Source organism: Geotrypetes seraphini, chromosome 6, assembly GCF_902459505.1.
Source record: "Geotrypetes seraphini chromosome 6, aGeoSer1.1, whole genome shotgun sequence".
Classification (NCBI taxonomy): Eukaryota; Metazoa; Chordata; class Amphibia; order Gymnophiona; family Dermophiidae; genus Geotrypetes; species Geotrypetes seraphini.
The window spans coordinates 99,248,331-99,274,807 of record NC_047089.1 but is presented as its reverse complement, the minus strand read 5'-3'; the positions used below and the strand labels follow the sequence as shown (position 1 = coordinate 99,274,807).

At 41.9% G+C, this 26,477-nt stretch overlaps 1 protein-coding gene across 6 annotated transcripts in view; it reads left to right on the top strand.

Annotated features, from left to right (window-relative positions):
• RBM26 (RNA binding motif protein 26) overlaps positions 1–26,477 on the top strand; it is a 946,655-nt gene that overhangs the window by 688,822 nt on the left and 231,356 nt on the right. For all 6 annotated transcript variants that reach the window (XM_033948169.1, XM_033948166.1, XM_033948165.1 and 3 more), the window contains one exon: positions 13,075–13,284. In XM_033948169.1, coding sequence (XP_033804060.1) covers positions 13,075–13,284 — 210 coding nt within the window. The remainder of the gene's footprint in view (positions 1–13,074; positions 13,285–26,477) is intronic.

Sequence of the window (26,477 nt, the reverse complement as noted above, 5' to 3'; positions counted from 1 at the left end):
CAGCCTCAATGGACTCTCCAAAAAGCTCATCTCCAAGACACGGAATGTGTCTTGGAGATGAGCTTTTTGGAGAGTCCATTGAGGCTGCTACTAAGAGATTATCTGAGCATGAAAAATCTTTTGCCACGTTACTCAGACCCAAGGCCAAGCCTTTTGCTTCCCAAGGGTTTAAACCCTCTTCATCGTATCAGAGGCAATATCCTCCTAAGCCTGCTCCATTCCAGGCCACCACAGAAAAAGCTGCCTCAACAACGTCAGCAGAAGTCTCAGACACCAGCTGCATCTAAACCCACACAGCCTTTTTGACCATCTCAGCAAGAGCATAATGTCAATCCCTCTGTCTCTGTCTTCTCTTCCCATCGGAGGTCGCCTGCATCATTTTTACCACTGATGGGAACTCAATACTTCTGATCTCTGGGTGCTAAAAATCATAAGGGAAGGGTATTCTCTTCATTTCCTGCAGATTCCATCATATCACCCACCAAGAGAGTTTCCTTCCAATTTGTTGCAGACCTCTCTTCTTCTCCAAGAAATACAAGCTCTGCTCACTCTTAATGCCATTGAGAGAGTTCCTCTGGAAAATTAGAAAACGGGATTTTATTCCCGTTACTTCCTTTTCTTGAAGAATACGGGAGGTCTTCAACCAATATTGGAAATCAGAGCTCTCAACAAATTTCTCATCAAAGAAAAATTTTGGATGCTGTCTCTAGCGTCTTTGAATCCCCTTCTGAATCACAATGATTGGTTATGCTCTCTGGATCTCAGAGGCTTACACTCACATTCCCATTCACCAAGCCTCTCGCAAGTTCCTCAGATTTTGGGTGGGAACTCATCATTACAATACAGGTCTGGCCTCGTCTCCCAGAGTTTTTACCAAATGCCTGATAGTGGTAGCAGCAGCTTTGCGAAGTCAAGGTCTTCAGTTTTCCCATATCTGGACGACTGGCACATCAAAGATCCAATGTTTCAGGGGATTACTGTAGCGACCCGACAGACTGTTTGGTTCCTCTAAAGTTTGGCATTCAAAATCAACTTCCCCAAATCTCAGCTACAGCCCTCTCAAACTCTGCAGTTCATTGGATCTCTTCTAGACACTGTGCAACTCAAAGCGTCAGGATGCACTCATATAACTTTGTCACCAAGTGTTCACCCTCACTTCACTTTTAGCGAGGCACATGATGGTTCTCCTAGGTCACATGACCTCTACAGTTCACGTGACTCGTTTTGCCAGACTTCACCTCAGGATTCCTCAGTGGTCCCTTGCTTCTAAAGGGTCACAGGCGTTAAGCATCATAAATGATATTTAGGAAATTGTCGTACTTCTGAATAAGGTGTAGTAGTGTTTCTTGCAGTTGCGCCTTTGTTAGTGTGCTGCAGTTGCTGCTGATATACAATTGCGGCTGGGATATTGTCTTTATTTCTGTGCTGGTGTTGCAACAGTTACAAGAGTCCTATTAAAGACTGAAACTGTGCAGTTGTTAGGCACTGCTGTGCTCTGATTTAGTTTGGACATAGACTCCTGTGGTGCTTGCAGCTTTTGCAACAGACTTTGAATCTCTGTTCTGTCTTGCAGCAAAGAAGCCACAATACTTTATAATGGTGCAGGCTGAAAAAGTTCATCAAAGTTCCTTGTACCATTCATATTATCATTTTCAGACAGCCTATTCTCTGCCGTATGTGAGGCTTCAAGCTCAATGGAGAAGCCCCTGTTCCAGTCCCATGTTATGCTCTGAGCTGCTTTTGATGAGTTAAATTTTCATGAGTTCTGCAATTCTGTGGTATTCTTTCTTATGGAACCAAATTCCATATATGGCAAATCTTCCATTACTCCTGAGTTACCATGGCAATCCTCGGAATCCTCCACTGAGAGACACTTTAGGTAAGCTTCCAGATCCCGTGTCAAGCAATGCCAATTTAAATCCACAATAGCATTCTAAACCAGCACTGGAAACATCAGTTTAGAATTGATCGAGTAGAATAGACTTTCATGTACCAAGCAATGGATTGGTTTGGTATAGGATCTGGATTCATACAAATGATTCAAACCTTGTATAGTTCCCCTTCTGCCAAATTATATATTAATAATACTTTTTCAGAGCATTTTCGTCTGGAGAGGGGAGTTAGACAAGGATGTCCCTTATTTCCTTTGCTTTTTGATATTGTTTTGGAACCCTTGTTATTGACTATACAACAGGCAAAGGAGATACAGGGGTTTCCTTATGCAGGTCGGGAATATAAGATCTCTGCTTATGCAGATGATATCTTGCTTCATTTGAAGAATCCTGAATCTACCATTCCACGTTTACTGGAATTGATTGATAGATTTGGCAAATTTTCTGGTTACAAAATAAATTGGAGCGAATCGAAGGTTCTTCCGTTAAATGTGTATTGTGTAAAAGGCATATTTAATACATTCCTTTGGAAGGAAGAGGGTATAAAATATTTAGGCATCATGATAAAAAGAAATGTGTGAGCATTGGAACCCATTACATCTTTCTTGGTGGGGGAGAGTCCAAACTGTCAAAGTGATGTTTTTACCTGTAGTTTGTTACCAAATGAGTATGTTGCCTGTTTATTTTCAAGGGTCCCTTTATAAAAATCTGAATGGAATTCTCACAAAATGTATTTGGCTGGGTAAAACTGCTAGAATTGCTTTAGTATCCTTGCAAAAACCACAATTGGGTGGGGGGGGGGGGTAAATTTCCCAAATTTCTATAGATACCATCAAGCTTTCATTTTATGGTAGGGTATGTATTGGATCCTTCCTGAAGTCTTGGAACATCGTCCGGACTGGCTGATTTTAGAATGGCAACTTATGTTCCCATTACGGTTAAGCCATATTTTGAGTATCAAATTACGCCGTATTTACAAGGACAATAGTATTCTTTTTACCACCTGGAAAACCTTAAAATATATTGATAATTTAACTTCTATACCAGTAAAAGAATCCATGTGTCAATCCTTATGGTTAAACTCCATGATTCAAATTGGCGAATCTAAGATCCTATGGAAGCAGTGACTGCAGGCAGGTATGTGTTTTTAAATGGGAAAATGCTTGCTTTTTCACAACTGCAGCAATCATTTGATATTTTAAAGTCTCAAGCATATTATAAGTGGTTGCAGTTGAAGCAGGCCATTCAGAAAGGGTTCCCTGAATGGCGAAATTTAAAAACTCAGTATAGCTTGCTGGGCCTATGTTTCCAGACTGATTTGCTAGGGTATCAGGCAGTCAAGTGGTATAAATTAATATCTGACTATATGAATAAAAAACCAAAAACAAGCTTGAGACATTTGGAGCATTACATTACATTAGTGATTTCTATTCCGCCATTACCTTGCGGTTCAAAGCGGATTACATTCAAACTAAAAACAAGAATTATATTCAAAATTTGGAAGAATAGAATAAGTGATGATATAAAATTTTTAAGGTAATTAAGCAGCAGATTTCTGCTACTCAGTGGCCACGGATTTGGACTTGGAGAATGAGATATACAGCGTCAACATCTATGAGACAAACATGGTTTTATTTGTTACATAGAAGTTTTTGGACCCCTGTTCGTTTACAAAAGTTGGACTGTTCCAAGTTTAATAGATGCTGGCACTGTCATCTTGACGTAGGGAAGCTGGATCATTTAAGAAACCAGACGGGAACTATGTAGAATCGGACTTTGATAAAGCCAAACTACTAAATAAATACTTCTGTTCAGTCTTTACCTGCGAGGCGCCGGGATCCGGTCCACAGCTGCAGACAAGGGAAAGCTCGGAAGACCCGTTTCGAGATTTTGAGTTTACGTCCAGCAACGTCTACTACGAACTTTCAAGGCTCAAAGTGAACAAAGCCATGGGACCTGACAAACTACATCCTAAGGTGCTTAGAGAGTTGAGTTATGTCCTAGCGGAACCGTTATCTGCGCTCTTCAATCTTTCCCCGAGTACAAGAAGAGTCCTATTGGACTGGAAAACAGCTAACGTCATTCCACTCCACAAAAAGGGATGCAGGAGGGAGGCTGAAAACTACAGACCGGTGAGTCTCACATCAATAGTATGCAAAATTATGGAAACACTAATCAAACACAAATTAGATACGATCCTGAATGACGAGAATCTACGAGACCCCCCATCAACATGGATTTACAAAGGGAAGATCCTGCCAATCCAATCTGATCAGCTTCTTTGACTGGGTAACGAAAAAGCTGAATATGGGGGAGTCCCTGGACGTCGTGTACTTGGACTTCAGTAAGGCTTTTGATAGTGTCCCACACCACAGGTTATTGAGCAAGATGAGTTTGATGGGATTAGAGAAATGTTAACTGCATGGGTAAAAGACTGGCTCAGTCTTAGACTTCAGAGGGTGGTGGTGAACGGTACTCTCTCCGAAACGTCAGAAGTGATCAGTAGAATGCTGCAGGGTTCGGTCTTGGGTCCGATCCTATTTAATATCTTCGTAAGGGACCTGGCTCAAGGACTTCGAGGGAAAATTAAATTATTCGCCGATGACGCCAAACTATGCAACATAGTAGGCAAAAGCACAGTGCCCGACTGCATGACGCAGGACCTACTCTTACTGGAACATTGGTCCTCATTTTGGCAACTAAGTTTTAAAGCCAAAAAGTGTAAGGTCATGCACCTTGGCAACAGAAATCCATGCAGAACTTACACCCTAAATGGTGAGACCTTAGCAAGAACTACAGCAGAACGGGACTTGGGAGTAATCATTAGCGAAGACATAAAGTCTGCCAATCAAGGGAGAAAGCTTCATCCAAGGCTAGACAAATGATGGGTTATATCCGAAGAAGCTTCGTCAGCCGGAAGACCGAAGTTATTATGCCGTTGTACAGATCCATGGTGAGACCTCATCTGGAATATTGTGTACAATTCTGGAGACCCGCATTATCTAAAAGATGTGTAGAGAATGGAGTCGGTTCAGCGAATGGCCACCTGGGTGGTCTCAGGACTCAAGGATCTCCCGTATGAGGAAAGGCTGGGTAAGTTGCAGCTATACTCACTCGAGGAGCGTAGAGAGAGAAGAGACATGATTGAAATGTTCAAATATGTCACGGGCCGTATTGAGGTAGAAGAGGATATCTTTTTTCTTAAAGAACCTACGGCGACAAGAGGACATCCGTTGAAACTCAGGGGTGGGAGATTTCATAGTGACACCAGGAAGTACTTCTTCACCGAAAGGTTGGTTGATCATTGGAATAGTCTTCCACTGCAGGTAATTCAGGCCAGCAGCACGCTGGACTTTTAAGAGAAAATGGGATAAGCATGTGGGATCACTTCAGGGAAGAATTTAGGGGGTGGGTCATTAGAGTGGGCAGACTTGTTGGGCCGTGGCCCTTTTCTGCCATCATCTTCTATGTTTCTATATTTATTATTCTATTGTCCTTTGATACTCAACTTTTTGGAGATCTATATGGGAGCAAATCAATTTGATACTGTAATCCTCGATTCCATTAACCTATGAAATGGTAATATGTGGGACATCATTACAGACCAAACCTTCATTAGATAAGCATAGGAGTAGGCTCTTTATGATTATGGTTGGGATAGCCATGCAAATGGTCACTAAAAACTAGAAAAATTGCGACAGACTCCATTTTACCTTTTCGTGGAAATTTTTATGTTTATACTATAAATATGAGAAAATTAATTCAGAAACATCGTGTCATAATAAGCAGTTGAAATTAACATGGGATCCATTGACAAATTTTGTTCATTCCGATTAGTTGAATTATACATTTTTTCCTTTTTAGATTGGATGGGAGGGGGGGTTATATACTTAACAAGTGTTGTCTGAGATTTTAATTCCATGTATAATTTAAAGCATTTCTTTTGCATTTCTTTTTGTTCTTAAACTAGGGAGGGAGGGGGGGGGATAATTATTTTGTATTAATTTTTGATTGTAAGTGCTATCTCTGATGATAATCGTATGTATAATTTGAAAGCACTGTTCTAGATTTGAAAATCAATAAAGTTTAATTTAAAAATAAATGGTCACAGGCTTTAGACCTGCTCTCTCAGCACCATTGTCCAACCCCTGTGGCGTACCCCAAGGATCGCTATTATCCCCAACACTCTTCAATCTCTACATTGCATCCCTCGGCACCTGCCTAGACAAAATAGGCTTAACCTCCCATCCAGCATCTGCCTCCCTTTTTATTTCACCACTTCCTCCTAGTATCTGCTCCCTCTCTATCCATTTTCAGTGTCTGCTCCCCTCTTTCTCCTCCCCACTTCCCTTTAGTGTCTGTTTCCTTCTCTCAATCCCCCCTTCCATCCAGCATCTACTCCCCTCTCTCACTCCTCCCCACTTCTCTTCAGCTTCTGTTCCCCTTTTTCTCCCCTCCCCACTTCCATACAGCGTGTGCTCCTCCCTTTTTCTCCACTTCCCTTCAGCATCTGCACCCCTTTCTCTGCTCCTCACTTCCTCTCTTCCACCCCTCCACTTCCCTTCAGTGCCACTCAACCTGTTCCTCTCATCAGGCCATCTCCCTCCCTTCCCCTCACCTTTGCTGGTGCTTTTCAGAGTTTTCTCTTTCCGAGGTGTCCAGATGTGGCAATGCTCTCACAAGTCCCGTGCAACTGCCCCAAAACTTCTTTTCTGATGCACCTTCCTGTTTCTGCCTGGGTGGATCTCATCAAAGGAGAAACTTTGGGGCAATTATGCTGGACTTGTGAGTGCGGTTACCATGTCCGGCCACCTCAGAAAGGCAAAACTCTGAAAAGCACCTGTGAAGGTGAGGGGAAGGGAGGTAGATGGCTTGAAGAGGGGAAGAGATGCCCAAATGTTTTTTTTTTTTTGCTGCCAGCAATCGGGAAGGAGTGAGCGTCGTGATCACAAGAAGGGCTGCTGACCAGGAGGGGTGGGAAGGGAAGCAAGGCTATTCACCATTCCACTGAGCGGTGAATGGCCTTGTCCCTGTACCAGCGGCAACCAGTTTTTTTCCTCCCTGTTCTGCGGGTTACATCTGGCTACCTGTGGCTAGCCATGGGTAACAGTTACCATGTTATTCTCTACTGTAAACATGCTTTAGCTTATTACTAGATTGAACGAAGACTCATAGAGCATCTACTCAGCTATCCCGCTCATTTGATCCTAACAGGTTGGGAACTCTAGTTACCAAAAGAACAATTTCTACATGGTTGGCAGAATGTATCTCCTTCTGTTATGCTCGGGCTAAGCTACTATTGGAAGGTCATGTCACAGCACACAAAGTCAGAGCAATGGCAACCTCAGTTGCTTTTCTCTGTTCCACTCCTATTAGTAAAGCAGCCACCTGGTCCTCAATACATACTTTCACATCCCATTACTGTCTGGAGACTCACTCCAGACGTGATAATCAATTCAACCAAGCAGTTCTACAAAATTTATTCTCTGTTTAAGTGCCAAATTCCCTCCATCCCTTTTGAAGTAGCTTAGGAGTTCCATCTGTGAGTATATGCTGCCTGCTTGTCCTGGGATAAAGCAGAGTTAGTTACCTGTAACAGGCAGATATTATCACAACCCTCCCTCCTCCACTAGTTGGATTCTTAGCTTTTTTTTTTTTTTTTTTTACTGAATTGATGGTCCTGCAGGAATGCACTCGCGCATACACGGTACGGGCAGGAAGGCACTCGCGCATACACAGTACGGGTGGTCTTGAGACTTTTAAAGAAGTTAAAGTGACAGTACGCTTTTGCACTGTCCATACAGGGGCTCCATGTATGATGTCACCCATCTGTGAGAATATCTATCTGCTGTCCCTGGATAACACCTGTTACAGGTAAGTAGCTCTGCTCTATCCATAAGTTTTTTAGGTAAAGTATTACTAATTAAATATTGAAGTTGCATAGGTGATACAAGTGTTTCTTCCAGGCTTAAACCATGATGCTTTCTCTCATGAAGAGGATGCATATTTCCAAAGAATACCTTGACAAAGTATAAATGCATAATGGTAATGTAGAAAGTGAGGAAAATTAACTTTTCCAGAATCCCAAAGCACAATCCTCAGTCTTTTCTGTTGCCATAGAAAGGACTTCAGGAAATGTTCAATGTTCTTATAAAACTGCGATGAAAAAATAGGTATCATGCATAAATTATACATTATGAAAGGTACAATAACCATCTTTATAGTCTCCAAGCTCCCCCACCAGCTAAGGCACAGCAGAGACCATTGTGTACAGACTCTGAACTTTATCTATAATCCTTTTTTGTTTTCCAAATCAGGTAGCAACATTATTTCAAGGTATTTTATACCTTGAGTATTCCATTAAAATAGAAAATCCCAGACAGAAGCCTTAGTGCAGTGAATGTTAAGTGGCATAAGCTTGGATTTAGTCCGGTTAATTTTATAATCAGAGAATTTACATAATGTTTCTATAATATGTGAAAGTACTGGTAAAGTTTCATTCTGCTGCTGCAAATATACTGTAGAAGGACATTGTCAACATACGCATGCAATTTATACTCAAATCTATTCACAGATATACCATGTATAGACTGGGACTGTCCGATGGGACAAAGCAGGGGTCTCGGTGCTATGTTAAATAATAAAGGGGATAGTAGGCAGTGCCTTGTGCCCCTGTATAGCTCATATGGTTTAGAGAGTTTATTATTAACATATAAATGAGCAGTTGGGTTTGAATATAGCAGCTGAACCATATTAATAAAGGTCTCCCTAAAGCCAAACCAGCGCATTGCCTGAAAAAGTGCCATTCCACTCAATTGAACACCTCTACATCTAAGGATATCAAAAAGGTTGATCAAGATTCCTGGCTTGAGTCATTAAATAAAAATCTCATATTGTTAGAAGAGAATCTATTATGGAGGAAGCCAGTCTGATCCAGGTGACTAAGAGTAGAAGGGAGGTTCCAGGAGTCAATGAGTGTATATTTTTGCATCTAAGTTAATTAAAGAAATGGGTCTGTAATTTGTTTCTTCAAGGGGATCTCTGCCAGGTTTAGGAAGGACAGCAGTGAGTGATTCTGTAATTGTACCGTTCATCAAACCCTTTCTAAATACAGTAGTAGTAAAATAATAATCTGGGAGATAAATTTTCCTGCAAAGTTCTAAAGAATTCTCCATCCCTGTGGTCTTATTCAGTTTAAACAATAATATAGCTTGCTTAATTTCTTGAATCCTGGTAAGAGAATCAAGAGGTTGTGCTATTTGCTGATCTAGATTAGAATAGATGCTGAAAATGAGGTCATGGCTGATATATGATCTAATTTTGTAAAAAAAATCACTCCCTTTTTATCTTTGATAGAATGGATAGTCTCCCGTTTCCTTCCCCCCTTTAGGTAAAATGCAAGAATTTTCCTAACCCAGTTCCCTGCAAAATGTTTAGAAGATCCATAAAAGCATATTTGTGTTCTGGCCTCCATACTTAGAATAGTATTATATTCAAAACATTTTTAAATTAATTGTTGTAAGATGATATTCAGTTTTTTCTTTAAAAAAGCATCCAGAGTGGCTACATCTGCTTCCAATTGTTCTTATTATGCTTTCTTTTGAGCACTTTTTTGGGCTTCATAACTAATTACCCCTCCTCCCTATGTAGTAACTTTGAAAGCATCCCATATCATCTGCGTATCAGGAAGTACATTTTCAATGAAATAAAAATATTCAGTAGTAGCCTTTTTAATCAGAAGTAGAAAATCTGGGTCAATCAGGAAACCATTAACGGCCTCTTTTACAAAGCTGCGCTAGCAGCTGCTTTGCGCTAACAGCCTCAAAGCCCATAGAGATGTAAAAGGCTTCGGGGCTGTTGCGCAACAGCCGCTAGTGCGGTTTTGTAAAAGAGGCAGTAAGTCTCCACAGAGAAGATGGTGTTCTAAGTAAAAGTCCTTGGAATGTAAAGGAGACTCCTGTATGATCAGAAATGATAATGGCGCAATGTAAGCATCTATAAGAAAGTATACTAAAGATTTAGAAATTAAAGCGTAGTCTTATATGCAAAAAGAATGATGAACTTGGGATGCAAAAGTAAAATCCAACTACTTAGGGTGCAACTGTCTCCATGGGTTAATTAGACCCAGTGATTCTTTAAAATTGTAAGCATCTTTGACTCATAGTCTAGAGGGGACTGCATGGTTTACAATACAGAAAGGGGTCAAGAATTTAGTTGTAATCTCTCATCACTAAGACTTCTGATAGCCCAATTTCAGCAACATTGGTTGTAAGAGTTTGAAAAAAGTCCTCAGCTGCTCCAGGAGCATAAATATTAAATATAGCAATTTTCCTACTGCCAACTACTGTGTTTGAAAGCACTCACCTACACAGCTTTATGGTCTATAATTTGTAGAACAGAGGATTCATGTACTAAAATAACTACAACACATTTTTTGCCAAGTGCTTGGGAGAAAAAACAATCCCTCACTCATTGCATCGTCTATTTAGCAGACTCATTTAAATGCATTTGTTGAAGAAGGTATATATCTGCTCTTTCCTTTTTAAGATACATAAGTAAGGGATGGTTTATATCATTCACATTAAATAAAAACACTTTCAAATGTCCTGTACTCATCATTACATATGGAAGAACAGTCGGAAACATTCCTAGCCATTATATCCAGTATTATATTAAGCATAGCTTCTAGTAGCATCACATACATATGCTCCACTTTCTCATTCACTCCCACTAGAGAACGACATGGGGACAAATTTTTTCCACGTCCCCGTAGGAACTCATTGTCTCATCCCATCCTGATGAGTTCTTTTCCTGTCCCTGCCCAATTCTTGCAAATTCCGTTTTCATCTGCACAATCCTCAAACACTTTAAAATCATAAGTATTCAAGGCTTACAAGGTTAAGGCAGAGCTTACAGGAATGGGGCAAGGACAGGGACAGCAACAAAACTCACAGGAATGGGACAAGGAAACTGAGTTCTTGCGGGGACAGGAACAAATTTGTCCCCGTGTCATTCTCTAACTCCCACCCCCCTCTGTCTGCCACACACACATCCGAACTAGCTCACCACATAGGACCACTCCCATGTAGTGCCCGCTTTATACAGGATTTACCAGCTCCAAATAAAATATAAAGTGTAATGCTATCAACAAACTGGTAACCAAATATATATGCCAGAATGCTACAAAAGAGTGTAATGACAAAACAGCAATACAGAATACTATGTACATGGTCATAATATACATGTAATCTGTTATGAACCTCAGTTCAAGAAATTGAATGTCCAATATCCTCCAGAAATCTATGTAGATGCTCCAGGCCATCAAAGCAGTGTGTTTGATTCACATAAGTCAATCTGAGTGTGGTGGGGTCGAATAAACTGTATTGTGCACCAAGCGATTTTAAATGTGCTTTGAAAAATAAAAGTTGTTTATGTCATTGGGCCATAGCTGGTGTGAAATCAGGCAGTATGATCTTCAATCTTTGCTACATAAGTGAAGACAAGGCCTTCGGGGCTTCTAAGAGTCAGGGCATCTACCCAGCACACGGTGCACCCTCTCCACCTCAAAGGGTTACTTGAACTGTAGGCCCAGAAGATTAAGCAGCCATTTATCATCTAAAGCAATGGTCTTAAACTCAAACCTTTTGCAAGGCCACAGTTTGGATTTGTAGGTACTGTACTTGGAGGGCCTCAGAAAAAAAAAGTTAATGTCTTATTAAAGAAATGACAATTTTGCATGAGGTAAAACTCTTTATAATTTATACATTTTTCCTTTGGCTAAGTCTTAATAATAATATTGCAATTTATAGCTAAAGAGACATATGATCAAGAAACTGTTTTATTTTACTTTTGTGATTATGATAAACAAAATAGTACCTGGCAGGCCGCATTTGGCCCCCAGGCTGCGAGTTTGAGACTACTGATCTAAAGCAACGGGGTCCGATCCTTCCAGACTCTTATGAATCCCCATATTCATAAATTGCTCTTTCTGCTACGGTTGTTAGCTTCTTCAAGTTCTTATTTCATACAGTTGAAGTCCTTAAGTTGAATACCGTGTTTCTGCGTTTTAGATTCTAAAGTCAATACTTTATTTTCCAGTTGCTTCTGCTGCTCGCCAAACACTTGTACTTTGGTATTTAATTGCATGAATTCTTCTTTAAGTTTGCAAACTTGCTATGAATTACCTTGAATCATATGTTTAATTTGTGGTAGTTCAATCATTATGGGTACCAGCACATCCAAGATTTCTCAAAGGGAAGCCATCTTAAGAGGCGTAGGTAGATCCTGCTTTGGCCATTTCATGCCTCTGACTGGTGGGAATGAATACGGTGACAATCTTCTTCTCTTTCCCTGATGTCATTGGGATGCCTGTTAAAACTGAATAAGAGTTGCTGATGTGCAGTTTTATGAGCAAGATACGCATAAATCAAGGAGTTATGCGGGAGCTCTAATCTAAGCGGCCATGTCGATTGTACACTAAATTGGAAATCTCCATTTCTGTTTTATATTGGTCTGTAATTTTTATCTGTGTTCATTGTAAGCTGCTCTGGGCTTCATTGTTACAGTGGGATAAATGTCCAAATAAAAAACCATGTCAGAATAACTTCTATTTTTTTCTAGCATTATTTCAAGTTTGATGGTTCAAGTAGAGTTGATCAAAAAGGGGCATGCCTGGGCACATTAGACAGTGTTATTGGAGCATCTGTGGTGGTTTTTCCATTTGCTGAAAACAGATTTTTATGGCTATGTTAAATAATTTTTTGCAGCTATATATCTGCTTTGAAAATAAACAAAACCTGAATATTTTCCAAAATTGTCTTCTAGAGTTCAAATGGAATTTGTTTGTGGAGACCCCTGTCATCATATAAAAAAATGATACAAAGTTTAGGATATACAATTTATTTATTTTACAAATATTTTATACTGATCTAATAAGTAGAGATGTACATTCATTTTGTTTCATTTATGCTTGTAAATTTTTATACATATAAATTAGTCTTATGTTTCCATATTTATTTTATGTATCTAAAATGAAATTAAGGAAAAATAAAGAAAAATACGGGTGGGGGATGCATACCCCTTCTAATAAATCCTCAAAGTTGGTTGTGCGTAAAGGAGTGTGAGATATGAGACATCTATAACAAACTTCACTTTCATGCTTTTTTTTTCTATGTCATTTTAGGCTGCTAAACGAGGTATTCTTTCACCTGGTCGAGGGAGAGGAAGTCATGCAAGAGGACGGGGTGTGCTGCGTGGTAGGAGCAGGGGAAGAGGTCTAGGTGGTCGAGGAAGAGGAGTCCCTGTTCACGCAGTGGTAGATCACCGACCAAGAGCATTAGAGATCTCTTCATTCATGGAAAGTGATCGAGAAGATCTTCTACCTCATTTTGTAGTAAGTGAAAGAAAATATGCTCTTAGACTTGCCTTGAAAATAGTACAGTGACTATTTTAGTTAATGTTTGGTTAATGCACAATATAAAAATACAGTTTTACAAATTTCAACACTATAACAATCATAATGATGAAAAGACAATAGAAAAAAAAAACTAAAGAGAACAAAATTTTAGAAAGCATTATTCTGCGATTGAAGAGTACCTCCTAATAACCTTATAAACATGTTTTACTTAGTCACTGAATGGGAACATATAGATTGACTTGAACACCTGTGGCAGCAGGCCATTAAATGCTATTATAAAAATCTGCTGTACATAGCATTAAGAATATAAGTAGTGCCTCTGCTGGGTCAGACTAGAGGTCCATTATGCCCAGCAGTCCGCTCACGCGGCGGCCCATCAGGTCCAAGGCCTGTATAGTAATCCTCTATCCATACTCTTTTATCCCCTTTTCCTTCAGGAAATTGTCTAATCCCTTCTTGAACCCCAATACAGTACTCTGTCCTATCACGCCCTCTGGGAACGCATTCCAGGTGTCCACCACCCTTTGGGTGAAGAAGAACTTCCTAGCACTGGTTCTAAATCTGTCCCCTCTTAATTTTTCCGAATGGCCTCTCGTTGTTGAAGTTTGCAAAAGTGTGAAGAATCTGTCCCTCTCTACTTTCTCTATGCCCTTCATGATCTTATAAGTCTCTATCATGTCCCCTCTAAGTCTCTGCTTCTCCAGGGAAAAGAGCCCCAGTTTCTTCAATCTTTCAGCGTATGACAGATTTTCCATACCTTTAATAAAACGTGTTGCTCTCTTCTGAACCCTCTCGAGTATCGCCATATCCTTCTTAAGGTACGGCGACCAATATTGGACGCAGTATTCCAGGTGTGGGCATACCATCACCCGATACAATGGCAGGATATAACTTCTTTCGTTCTGGTTGTAATACCTTTCTTGATAATACCTAGCATTCTATTCACCTTCTTAGCGGCCGCTGCGCACTGTGCCGACAAGGCTTCATTGTCTTGTCCACTATTACCCCCAAGTCCCTTTCTTGGGTACTCTCACCCAATAACAGCCCTCCTATCGTATAGTTGTACTTCGGGTTTCTGTTTCCTACATGCAAGACTTTACATTTCTCTACATTGAACTTCATCTGCCATCTCGTCGCCCACTCTCCTAGTTTGTTCATGTCCCTTTGAAGATCTTTGCAGTCCTCTTTAGTCCTAGCCCCACTAAATAGTTTGGTGTCGTCTGTGAATTTTATTACTTGCACTTCGTCCCTGTTTCTAGATCATTTATAAATACATTGAACAGCAGTGGTCCAAGTACCGACCCCTGCGGAACACCACTTGTGACCCTCCGCCAGTCCAAGTAGTGGCCCTTCACTCCTACCCTTTGCTTCCTACCTGCCAACCAATTCTTGATCCATCTTTGTACGTCTCCTTCCACCCCATGGTTCTTCAGTTTCTGAAGTAGGTGTTCATGGGATACCTTGTCAAAGGCTTTTTGGAAATCTAAGTATACGATGTCCAGTGTTCTCCCTAGAGCCTTATAGCCGGGCGCTCTGCCCGGCTAATTTAGATGACTGCCCGGCTGTCATCTCAGTCGGAAATCCTGCAGCTACTGCTGCTGCTACTCAAACATTTAAAAAAAAAACCCCCAAAAATAATCACCCTCTCACCGGTTTGGGGATTCCCCGGGCTGAATCGGCACAGCCTGAAGAGTCGTCAGAAGTTCAATGTTTGACTCCTGCCTCAGCCTGACTTTTTAATACAGTTGACTCCAATTCCACAGCTGACTCCTTATACGTGGGCACTTTCAGCTCGCAGGCCACCACACCATTGCGCTCATCGGCGGGCCACCGCACGCATCGGAGACCCCAGCGGACAGATAGGCTTACGTGAGCCACTTGAGCAACTGGTGCAGAATGTGCGCGGGCTGCGTGAGAGTTTGCAGCATGTGTGCGCCATCGGGGAGCTTTTGTGTGGGGGAAAGGCGCGTGGCAGTCTGAATTTCCTGAACAACTCCGCCTGGTATGAGGAACATAGAGCCGTGGAGTTTCTGGCCTCGGTGGGTTGCCATTTTCGCATGGGCACACTGCTAAGCCGGCATAGTGTGCAGAGCCCCGAGGGCATGAGCCTACGGCGGGAGATAGCGAAGTGAGGAGGGAAGCTTACAACTTGCTGTTTTTACTTGCTTCGGGCCTTGCTCGCTGCCGGGTCCTGCCTACTGTTTCTGCGAAGGCAGGATCCGGCAGCGAGGAAGGCCCGAAGCAAGCAAGAGCAGCTAGTTGTAAGCTTCCCTTCTCACTTCCCTGCCTTAGCCTGAAGCGAATTGTGAATGCTACGCTGCGGGGGGGGGGGGGGGGGAAATGCTGCAGTGTGGCCAAGTGGAGGGGGGAAAAGAAATGCTGCTGCTGCTGCACCCAGTTGGGGGGGGGGAAAGAGGGAAGGAGGGAGGGATGGAGAAGGAAGACCAGGGAAGGGAGAGGGGAGGAAAGAGAGATTCCAAGGCCATGGGAGGGAAAGGAAAGGAGATACCAGACCATGGAGGGGGGAGGGAGAGATGTTAGGGCATATAAAGGGGGGGGGGAAGAGACAAATGCTAAACCAGGGGGAAGGATGGAAGGAAAGGAGAGAGATGTCAGGGCATGGGGGGAGGGAAGGGAAACTAAGGAGACAAATGCCAGACCACAGGGAAAGGAAGGAAAGGAGCTGCCAGAGCAAAGAGAGAAGGCATGGGGGTTGGGAAGGGAATGAGATAGAGATGCCAGAGCATAGAGGAGGGGGTGGAGACAGAAAAATGAAGACCGGGTGAAGCTGAAATGAATCATGTACAAAGGAGAAAAGGCACAGGATATACAGTTTATTGAAGGACATAAAAAGAGGGAACATGCCGTATGGAAGAGAGAGAGGGTGGACAGTAGATGGAAGGGATGGGTAGAGAGAGGGCAGAGGATGGGTGGAAGGGGAAAAGAGAGAGGGCAAATGTTGCATGGAAGTGATAAAGGCTGTATAGAAAGAAGAGAGTGAAGGGAAGATGAAGCAGAAATGACAAAGGTAGAAATTTTTTTTTGTTGCTTTACTATTGATAAAAGTTTTTATGGGGACTAAACCCCCTTTCCTCAGGTCAGGACAGGATACCATAGTAGCAGTATACTGTACTGTCTTGAAGAAAGATTTGGCCTCTGAAAGCTAATTGAAAAATGGATTAGTCCAATAAAATAGTATTTTCTTATTTCTCGTTATTTGTTTTACTTCTTTTGTTCATTTGTAAAGTAGTGATTGTTATGTATCAGTTTTTTCAAATTTACATCAACTGTCTTTATATTTTGAACAGTATTAGGGGACATGTGTCACTGTTTCTGTGGTGTTGCAGAGTCTGGTTTCTTGGCGGTTTAGTTTAACTTTTGTCTACATATTTCTATTTTTAGTTTGATTATTCCATATTGGGCAAGGGTGTATCTGTTCTGTGTGTATGAAAAGGACATGGTTTTTTGTTAGCATCGACTGTACAGGATTAATTCACTGTGCAGATCTGGCTTGTTTAGTTTTACAATGCGTGTGTTGGTGTTCTAGTGATCACTGCAGTGTTTAAGATGCTGCCTTTTCCTAGGTGCACCCTTGTTGTGTGACTCATGGATTATTACTAAAAATAACTTTTTTATATAGAGGAGGGGGTTGATAAAAAATGATCAGTACTGACTGTCATATATACTAGGTACGCCACTGGATTTAATGACCCTATTCTAACCACCAAATTTCCCTGTCCCGCCCCACCCCACCCGACTACTTTATCATGCCACCCATGGGGAAAGATGGGGTGGGGGACAGTTGGGAAGAGAAAAGAGTGAAGTTGGATCTAGGGATGGAAGGGAGGTAGGAAGAAATTTTAGGCCTGTGGATGGAAGGCAGAGAGATGCAGCATCTCTCTTTTATTCCCTCCATCTCATCGTTCAGCATCAAAGGGGGAGGGAAGAAGAAAAACAGAAAAGAGAGGGAGCAAAATGTTAGACCATGGGGATAGAGGAGGAGAGATGGACCCATGGGAGGGCAAGAGGGATGAGATCTGGGATAAGAAAGGGGATGGAAAGAAAGGGACATGGAGTTATACCCTGACCAGCGGAGAGAGAGATGGGATTCTGAAAGTGGTAAGCCATGTGGATGAGGTTAAAATGGAGACAAGATGAGAGAGAGCAGTGAGTGGTATAAATGTGGTAATGGGGAGTAGTTAGAAGGGAATAGGAGGCTGGGAAAGGAGTGAGATGAGATATGGGAGAGCTAGGGAGAATTGAGAGGTAGGTGAACATTTAAAAAGATGAAGGGTGAGAAAGAAGGCAAGATTTGAGTGGACAGAGGCAGAAAAGAAAAAGTTAAGAAAGCTGAAAGGGAAAAAATCAATACGTTGGAAGAAAATGGAACGACAGAAGAGGGGAAAAAAATGGACAGCAGACACTGGAAAGAGAATTAGTTGAAGATAGAGAAAAAGGAGAAAGAGAAACTGGGACCAAGATGATGGAAAAACAAAACATCCAGACAACAAGGTAGAAAAAATTGTTTTATTTTGAATCTATTAACTGGAATATGTTAGCTTTGGGATATGTGCATTACAATTATTTTTGTATTCAGTGGTGTAGTCATATACAGCTGATTTAGGGGAGGGACTGGAGCCCAAAATTAGTGGATGGGCACCAAAGTTTCTCCCCGCCTGAGTGCAATTTACAAATAGTAGAGCTATTGGGGATCCCCAAGCCCTGCCACCTGAAGACATCTTCCTCAAGTCTGACAACCCAAAATCTCCAAGCTTTGCAGCCAATGGCAATATCCTCAAGCTGCCACTGCTTTCAAGCATGCATGAAAGCTAAGGTGTGTGGGGGGGGGGCAGGGGCAGCTGCAGAACTTGGGAAGTTGGAGGGGGAGGAAGTGGCCGTCAATTGGTGATGCTTGAGGATCACTACTAGCTACAGCAGGGGAGATGTTCATTTTGAGGGAGCCCAAGCTCAAAGTGAGAGGCTCAAAAAGCAGAAATATTTACCCTGACTGAACGATCCTCCACGTGCGTCAATGACAGCTGATGCAGGATCCCCGCTCTGATGAGGCTCACCTCTGAAGAGGCTCACCGTAGCTGTAATAGAAGTGATTGGGAAAACCACGAGTGTGCATCCCTGCTCATCAGAGTGGGGATGCGGAATCCTGTGGCTGTTCCCACTGTCAGCGGTGTACGTGGAGGGATCACTCAGTCAGGGTACGTATTACTGCTTTTTTGGGGTTCCTCTCCACAGTGTCCCTTTAAATGAAGGTTTATTATTAGATACGTACATCTTCTATATTAGTGATTGCAAATTTGGGACCTGCTCGGCCATTTTTTTTTTGCTCATCAGCTAGTGTGCGGCCCCAGAAAATTTTTTTTCGTCTAATGCGGCCCAGGGAAGCTAAAAGTTTGGACACCCCTGCCCTACTCCTTCCCTGTGAGCAGGGAGGGGTAATTTGCATAGCACCAAATTTCCCCATCCTGTGCCACCCGGCTGGAAAAAATTTCTGAGAACACTGATATCTATGGGGTCCCCTTTGTCCATCCTTTTGTTAATTCCTTTGAAGAAGTGCAATAAGTTTGTTAGGCACGATCTTCCCTTGCAGAAGCCATGTTGGCTTGTTAACATTAGTTTATTTCTTTCTAGATGCTCATCGATGCTGTCTTTTATCAGCTGTTCCTCCATCTTCCCCGGAACCGAAGTCAAACTTACCGGTCTGTAGTTCCCCGGGTCACCTCTCGATCCTTTTTTAAAGATGGGCGTAACATTAGCTATCTTCCAATCCTCTGGGATCATGCCTGTTTTCAGGGATAGATTACAAACCTGCTGTAGTAGTTCCGCTATTTCCTCCTTTAATTCTTTCAATATTCTGTCCAGTCCCGGAGATTTGTCAGTTTTGGCAGCCAAATGCAGCAGTCAAGGTAACTATCTGAGTCAGCTGCTTATGACATTTTATTGTGTCCTGCAAGAAGAGTTTGCTTGAGCCTTAATGCATTGACGTTGCTTGGTCTTAGTGCAGCCACATTTTAAGTCATACTATACTATATGTGTACCTCTACATGCACCTATTTCAAGTAGTGCTGAGATTCTAGTAGGATCAGATGGTATATCCTCTCTTATCAGCTTATGCTGCACAGCTGTTCAGTTCGTATTGATTATGGATGAACCCAAAAAGAACATGAGGAATTGACATTAATAATTCACTCTTAAGAGGCATGGTCAAAGAAGGAGAGTTCATACCAAATCTGTTTCCTGGGACTAAACGTGATTTTTAGCACTGAGCCTTTATCAGGTCTTTCCTGAGGAACAGATTCTTGACTGAAGTCAATCATTTGGCCATGCTTTGTGTAAATAAACAAGGATGGATAAGTTATTATATTCTATGAAAGGAGAATGAAAATCTAGAATTGGATTTCTGTTGGACAACCCTTTGGCGTCATTCCTTCCAAGAAAGCAGTGTGTGATTGTGGAAAACTCAACTGATGGTCCTTAAGCCTGGAAGGTGTTAGAGGACATTGCTCAGACATAGGGCACACCAGTAATAGATCTTCTTACATAGAAGAACAACAACAAATTTCCATTACTCTGATCTAGGAGGCCAAACTGGTACAAATTGGCAGTTGATGCTTTCGGCATTATTGTGCTGCTTTATGTCTATCCCCCAATTCTACTTCAAAAAAAGTTGCAGGATAGATCCTCCTTGATGATACCATTTGCCTCACACTGGCTTCATCAAATATGGACTCCTCACCTGCAGTTACTCTAGATAGAATCTCTGACTGAGTGAAGAATTTCCTGCACTGATTGACTAGAACCAAGGAAAGACCTTCCATCCAATAGCATGGATGTTAACTTCATAGTAGTCCAATCCTACGGCAATTCATATAATTTGAGTTTATAAAAGACTCAGAAAAAAGAGGGCAACTACAGTATTCTCTGAGGACATGGTATACTCACATGTGGCTGATATCCTTGACAGAGCCGCAGTGTTGACATTGCCCAGCATTCTGCAACTTCTAGAAGCCATCGGTAAACTCCCACTGTACATATGCGATTGCCTTCCTGCCTGCCCAAGTTATGTAGGACTTGCAGTTTCACTTACTTTGAGGAGCTGAAAAGATATGTCTTCTATTGCTGGAGCAAGTTGATTTTGCCATTCTTTCATAAGTCCGCTAAATGTTCTCTTTGTACTCAAATGCAGAAGAGAACCCAAAAAAGTAGGCCGTGTGAGAGGCTTTTCAGTATGCAGAAATCTATCCTTTGATATTGGCATCGAGGACATCTGTCCCCATGCCTTCTAGATGGGAGACACATCAAGGAGGTCTTCCTTTGCTTCGATGTCGGACACCAATCCGACACCACAGACTCATATAGAATCTTCTTTGTTGTTATGGGCTCCGAGTGAAGATGTAGAAGCACCAACATTGGTCCTCCTCGAAGCACAATGCCAAGAGCTCTAAAGCACCAACGTTGGTCTCCAAGAAGTGTCTGTTACAAGAGGTCCTCTACCCCTCTGTAGAAGTGGTGTTACTGCACCAGATTCCCTGAAGCCCGGGACGCTGCCTCTGATTCAGCTCCAGCATCTTCACAGTCTCCATGCTGGTACCAGCTCTACCTTTACTGATACTTGCCCTCAAGAAGCATCCTGGATTGGTACAACACGGCTCATCTTGTTGAACATTTGTTGACATCAGAGTTGGCACTGAATGATGCGGTGCTTCTTTCCAGCACATTGTAGGAGGAGCCATATGCTGGTGTTCTTGTTCAGAGTGTAGCCGTCCATCCAGTAGACACAGACTCAAATTTCCCATGAAGAATATTTTGCAAAGTCTAAGTTGGATCGCTTCTGAGAATCTGAGATTAAGCTAAAGGACTTCTCAGAGGAGAGATCCCTTAGCTTCCATTCAGACCTTTCTCATACAGGAAAGGAGGAAGTCTCCTGCAGAAGAACTCCTTATATAGGTTTTTTGAGGGAGATTTGTAGATCGAGGACAATCTCAGAGTTGGGATGTTGGCTGTTTTTGAGGATGAGTCCCCCTCCTAAGTAAGCAGTAACAGTACCCATTCATAACATCCTTAAAGATCATTCCGTGTCAAGTGGTCTAATTTTAGAAAAAATGCCCTACCTCACTATCATGAATTTTGATGAAACTTTGTAGGCTGAATCTTACATGACCCAAACAAACTCTGGTAAAGTTTAAGATCTGCCAGTGGAATACTTGTAGAGATATAGCTCTTTGATCCCATACCACGACCATGTACAGTATCCCTACACAATTTTTGCAAATATGAGTCAAAATATTTCCTTGGCCATTGAAACTTGGCAATCTTATACAACTTTTTTCGATCTATTCAATGGAACTAAAGAGGATTTTTATTTTTTGAAACTGACGTAGATAAAAAGCCTCAAAGTGCGTCGAAAAAATAGACTGCAAAAAAATTTCAAAGTTTAGCTTTCTGTGGCTCCTGTAATAATGAAGCTATCCCTGTAAAATTGTCAGTTATTTTGTGAAACTGCCTCCAAAACTGGAATAAAAATGTATTTTATTGCAAAAAAAAAGTAAACAAGACGTATGACCCAACACTGACAGTGTTTTGGCTCTTGCCTGCCTCAGGGGTCTTTGCGTCCTTTAAAATAATGAATCCAAATTGTGCTCCTCACTCCGTTACACTCTCATAAAAGAGCGCCATTTTTATGAGAGTGTAACGTTGGAGTGAGGAGCACACACACTGTATTGGATTTCTTACTACAATTCTTTACTACAGTTTGAATTCATTATTTTAAAGGAAGCAAAGTCTCCTGAGGCAGGCAAGAGCCAAAACAGTCAGTGTTGGGTCATATGTCTTGTTTACATTTTATGCAATAGAATACATTTTTATTCCAGTTCTGGAGGCAGTTTCCCCTTTTTGGGTGTCATTGTATTTTGTTATACTTTTGGACTCCCCTTTTCTGTTTTCTGTCAGTTATTTTGTGACATGAGTGTTCTCAAATATACAAATTTCAACTTATAACCTAATCTTTTTCTTTATAATTTCAATTTAAAGTTTGTGTTTTTTCAAAAAATGTCAAAAATTGGGTATTTATAGCCAGCTTTTACAAAAAAGAATATTCTGGAAACATTTTCAAACTAACTATATTAGAGCATGTTTCAGCCCCCCTGAAAAAGTTGATTTTGTTTTTCAACGCAAGCAAACTATGCCTGGGTCAACGGTCAAGGAAGTTTCCATAGTAATGGCATACATTAACATCGAAATATGGTGAATGCACTAACACATTTACCTTACGTCTAAAATGTAAGCATTGCAAAACCAGGTCTACTTTTGAGTGTGTGCTGGGTAGACACGAGTTAGGTGGACGTGACTTAGGGTTCAGGTGTGCCAGAGCCGTCCACAAATTGATGAACAGGGCTTTATTTTTTGGGCTAAAGATGACTTCAGGTTGATATTAAGGTCAAAATATGTTTAATAATGCATTATTTATAATACATTACATTATTAAACATATTTTGACCTTAATATCAACCTGGAGTCCATAGCCCCAAAATAAAAGCTCCATTCACCTATTGACCAAAAACCTATTGGCCATTCAATTGGCTAAAAACATTGAAAGTGATGGATGAGGTATTACCGGTAAGGGAGTCAATGACAGTCCTACGAGTAAAATTGGACCCAGACTTACAATGAATTAAGTGTTAAAGACAGTGCAAGTATGCTTTGTACAGATACATTTATTGTATCATTTAAAACCAATGAACATAAGAATAGCCTTACTGGGTCAGACCAATGGTCCATCAAGCCCAGTAGCCCGTTCTCATGGTGGCCAATCCAGGTCACTAGTACCTGTCCAAAACCCAAGGAGTAGCAATATTCCATGCTATCGATCCGAGGCAAGCAGAGGCTTCCCCCAAATCTTAATAACAGACTATGGACTTTTCCTCCAGGAATTTGTCCAAATCTTTCTTAAAACCAGCTACGCTATCCACTCTTACCACATCCTCTGGCAACGCATTCCAGAGCTTAACTATTCTCTGAGTGCAAAAAAAATTTCCTCCTATTGGTTTTAAAATTATTTCCCTGTAACTTCGAGTGTACCCTAGTCATAGTAACTTATAGTAACATAGTAACATAGTAGATGACGGCAGATAAAGACCCGAATGGTCCATCCAGTCTGCCCAACCTGATTCAATTTAAATTATTATTATTTTTTTTTTCTTCTTAGCTATTTCTGGGCGAGAATCCAAAGCTTTACCCGGTACTGTGCTTGGGTTCCAACTGCCGAAATCTCTGTTAAGACTTACTCCAGCCTATCTACACCCTCCCAACCATTGAAGTCCTCCCCTGCCCATCCTCCTCCAAACGGCCATGCACAGACACAGACCGTACAAGTCTGCCCAGTAACTGGCCTAGTTCAATCTTTAATATTATTTTCTGATTCTAAATCTTCTGTGTTCATCCCACACTTCTTTGAACTCAGTCACAGTTTTACTCTCCACCACCTCTCTCGGGAGCGCATTCCAGGCATCCACCACCCTCTCCTTAAAGTAGAATTTCCTAACATTGCCCCTGAATGTACCACCCCTCAACCTCAAATTATGTCCTCTGGTTTTACCATTTTCCTTTCTCTGGAAAAGATTTTGTTCTACGTTAATACCCTTTAAGTATTTGAACGTCTGAATCATATCTCCCCTGTCTCTCCTTTCCTCTAGGGTATACATATTCAGGGCTTCCAGTCTCTCCTCATACGTCTTCTGGCGCAAGCCTCCTATCATTTTTGACGCCCTCCTCTGGACCGCCTCAAGTCTTCTTACGTCTTTCGCCAGATACGGTCTCCAAAACTGAACACAATACTCCAAGTGGGGCCTCACCAATGACCTGTACAGGGGCATCAACACCTTCTTCCTTCTACTGACTACGCCTCTCTTTATACAGCCCAGAATCCTTCTGGCAGCAGCCACTGCCTTGTCACACTGTTTTTTCGCCTTTAGATCTTCGGACACTATCACCCCAAGGTCCCTCTCCCCGTCCGTGCATATCAGCTTCTCTCCTCCCAGCATATACGGTTCCTTCCGATTATTAATCCCCAAATGCATTACTCTGCATTTCTTTGCATTGAATTTTAGTTGCCAGGCATTAGACCATTCCTCTAACTTTTGCAGATCCTTTTTCATATTTTCCACTCCCTCTTCGGTGTCTACTCTGTTACAAATCTTGGTATTATCTGCAAAAAGGCACACTTTTCCTTCTAACCCTTCAGCAATGTCACTTACATACATATTGAACAGGATTGGCCCCAGCACCGAACCCTGAGGGACTCCACTAGTCACCTTTCCTTCCTTCGAGCGACTTCCATTAACCACCACCCTCTGGCGTCTGTCCGACAGCCAGTTTCTGACCCAGTTCACCACTTTGGGTCCTAACTTCAGCCCTTCAAGTTTGTTCAACAGCCTCTTATGAGGAACTGTATCAAAGGCTTTGCTGAAATCCAAGTAAATTACATCTAGCATATGTCCTCGATCCAGCTCTCTGGTCACCCAATCAAAAAATTCAATCAGGTTCGTTTGGCACGATTTACCTTTTGTAAAGCCATGTTGCCTCGGATCCTGTAACCCATTAGATTCAAGGAAATACACTATCCTTTCTTTCAGCAACACTTCCATTATTTTTCCAACAACTGAAGTGAGGCTCACCGGCCTGTAGTTTCCTGCTTCATCCCTGTGACCACTTTTATGAATAGGGACCACATCCGCTCTCCTCCAATCCCCAGGAATCACTCCCGTCTCCAGAGATTTGTTGAACAAGTCTTTAATAGGACTCGCCAGAACCTCTCTGAGCTCCCTTAGTATCCTGGGATGGATCCCGTCTGGTCCCATCGCTTTGTCCACCTTCAGTTTTTCAAGTTGCTCATAAACACCCTCCTCCGTGAACGGCGCAGAATCTACTCCATTTTCTCGTGTAACTTTGCCAGACAATCTCGGTCCTTCTCCAGGATTTTCTTCTGTGAACACAGAACAGAAGTATTTGTTTAGCACATTTGCTTTCTCCTCATCACTCTCCACATATTTGTTCCCAGCATCTTTCAGCCTAGCAATTCCATTTTTTATCTCCCTGTTTTACATTTTTAGCCATTTGTTCTTCCGTCTGTGCCTTCGCCAAACGTATCTCTCTCTTGGCTTCTTTCAGTTTCACCCTGTAGTCCTTTCTGCTCTCCTCTTCTTGGGTTTTTTTATATTTCATGAACGCCAACTCTTTCGCCTTTATTTTCTCAGCCACTAGGTTGGAGAACCATATCGGCTTCCTTTTTCTCTTGTTTTTATTGATTTTCTTCACATAAAGGTCCGTAGCCATTTTTATCGCTCCTTTCAGCTTAGACCACTGTCTTTCCACTTCTCTTATGTCCTCCCATCCTAACAGCTCTTTCTTCAGGTACTTTCCCATTACATTAAAGTCCGTACGTTTGAAATCTAGGACTTTAAGTATCGTGCGGCCGCTCTCCACTTTAGCCGTTATATCAAACCAAACCGTTTGATGATCGCTACTACCCAGGTGAGCACCCACTCGAACATTAGAGATACTCTCTCCATTTGTGAGGACCAGATCCAATATCGCTTTTTCCCTTGTGGGTTCCTTCACCATTTGTCTGAGCAGAGCCTCTTGAAAGGCATCCACAATCTCCCTACTTCTTTCCGATTCCGCAGACGGAACATTCCAGTCCGCATCCGGCAGGTTGAAATCTCCCAACAGCAGAACCTCCTCTTTCCTTCCAAACTTTTGGATATCCACAATCAGATCCTTATCAATTTGCTGCGATTGAGTCGGAGGTCTGTAGACTACACCCACGTAGATAGAAGTTCCATCTTCTCTTTTCAGAGCAATCCATATCGCTTCTTCCTCTCCCCAGGTCCCTTGCATTTCGGTCGCTTGGATATTGATCTTTACATAGAGAGCTACTCCTCCACCTTTATGACCATCTCTGTCCTTCCTAAAAAGATTATATCCTGGTATGTTTGCATCCCATCCATGTGATTCACTGAACCATGTCTCTGTGATAGCAACAATATCTAGATCTGCCTCTAATATCAGGGCTTGCAGATCATGAACTTTGTTGCTTAGACTGCGAGCATTTGTGGTCATCGCTTTCCAGCTATTTTTCAGCGATAATCTCCTTTTTC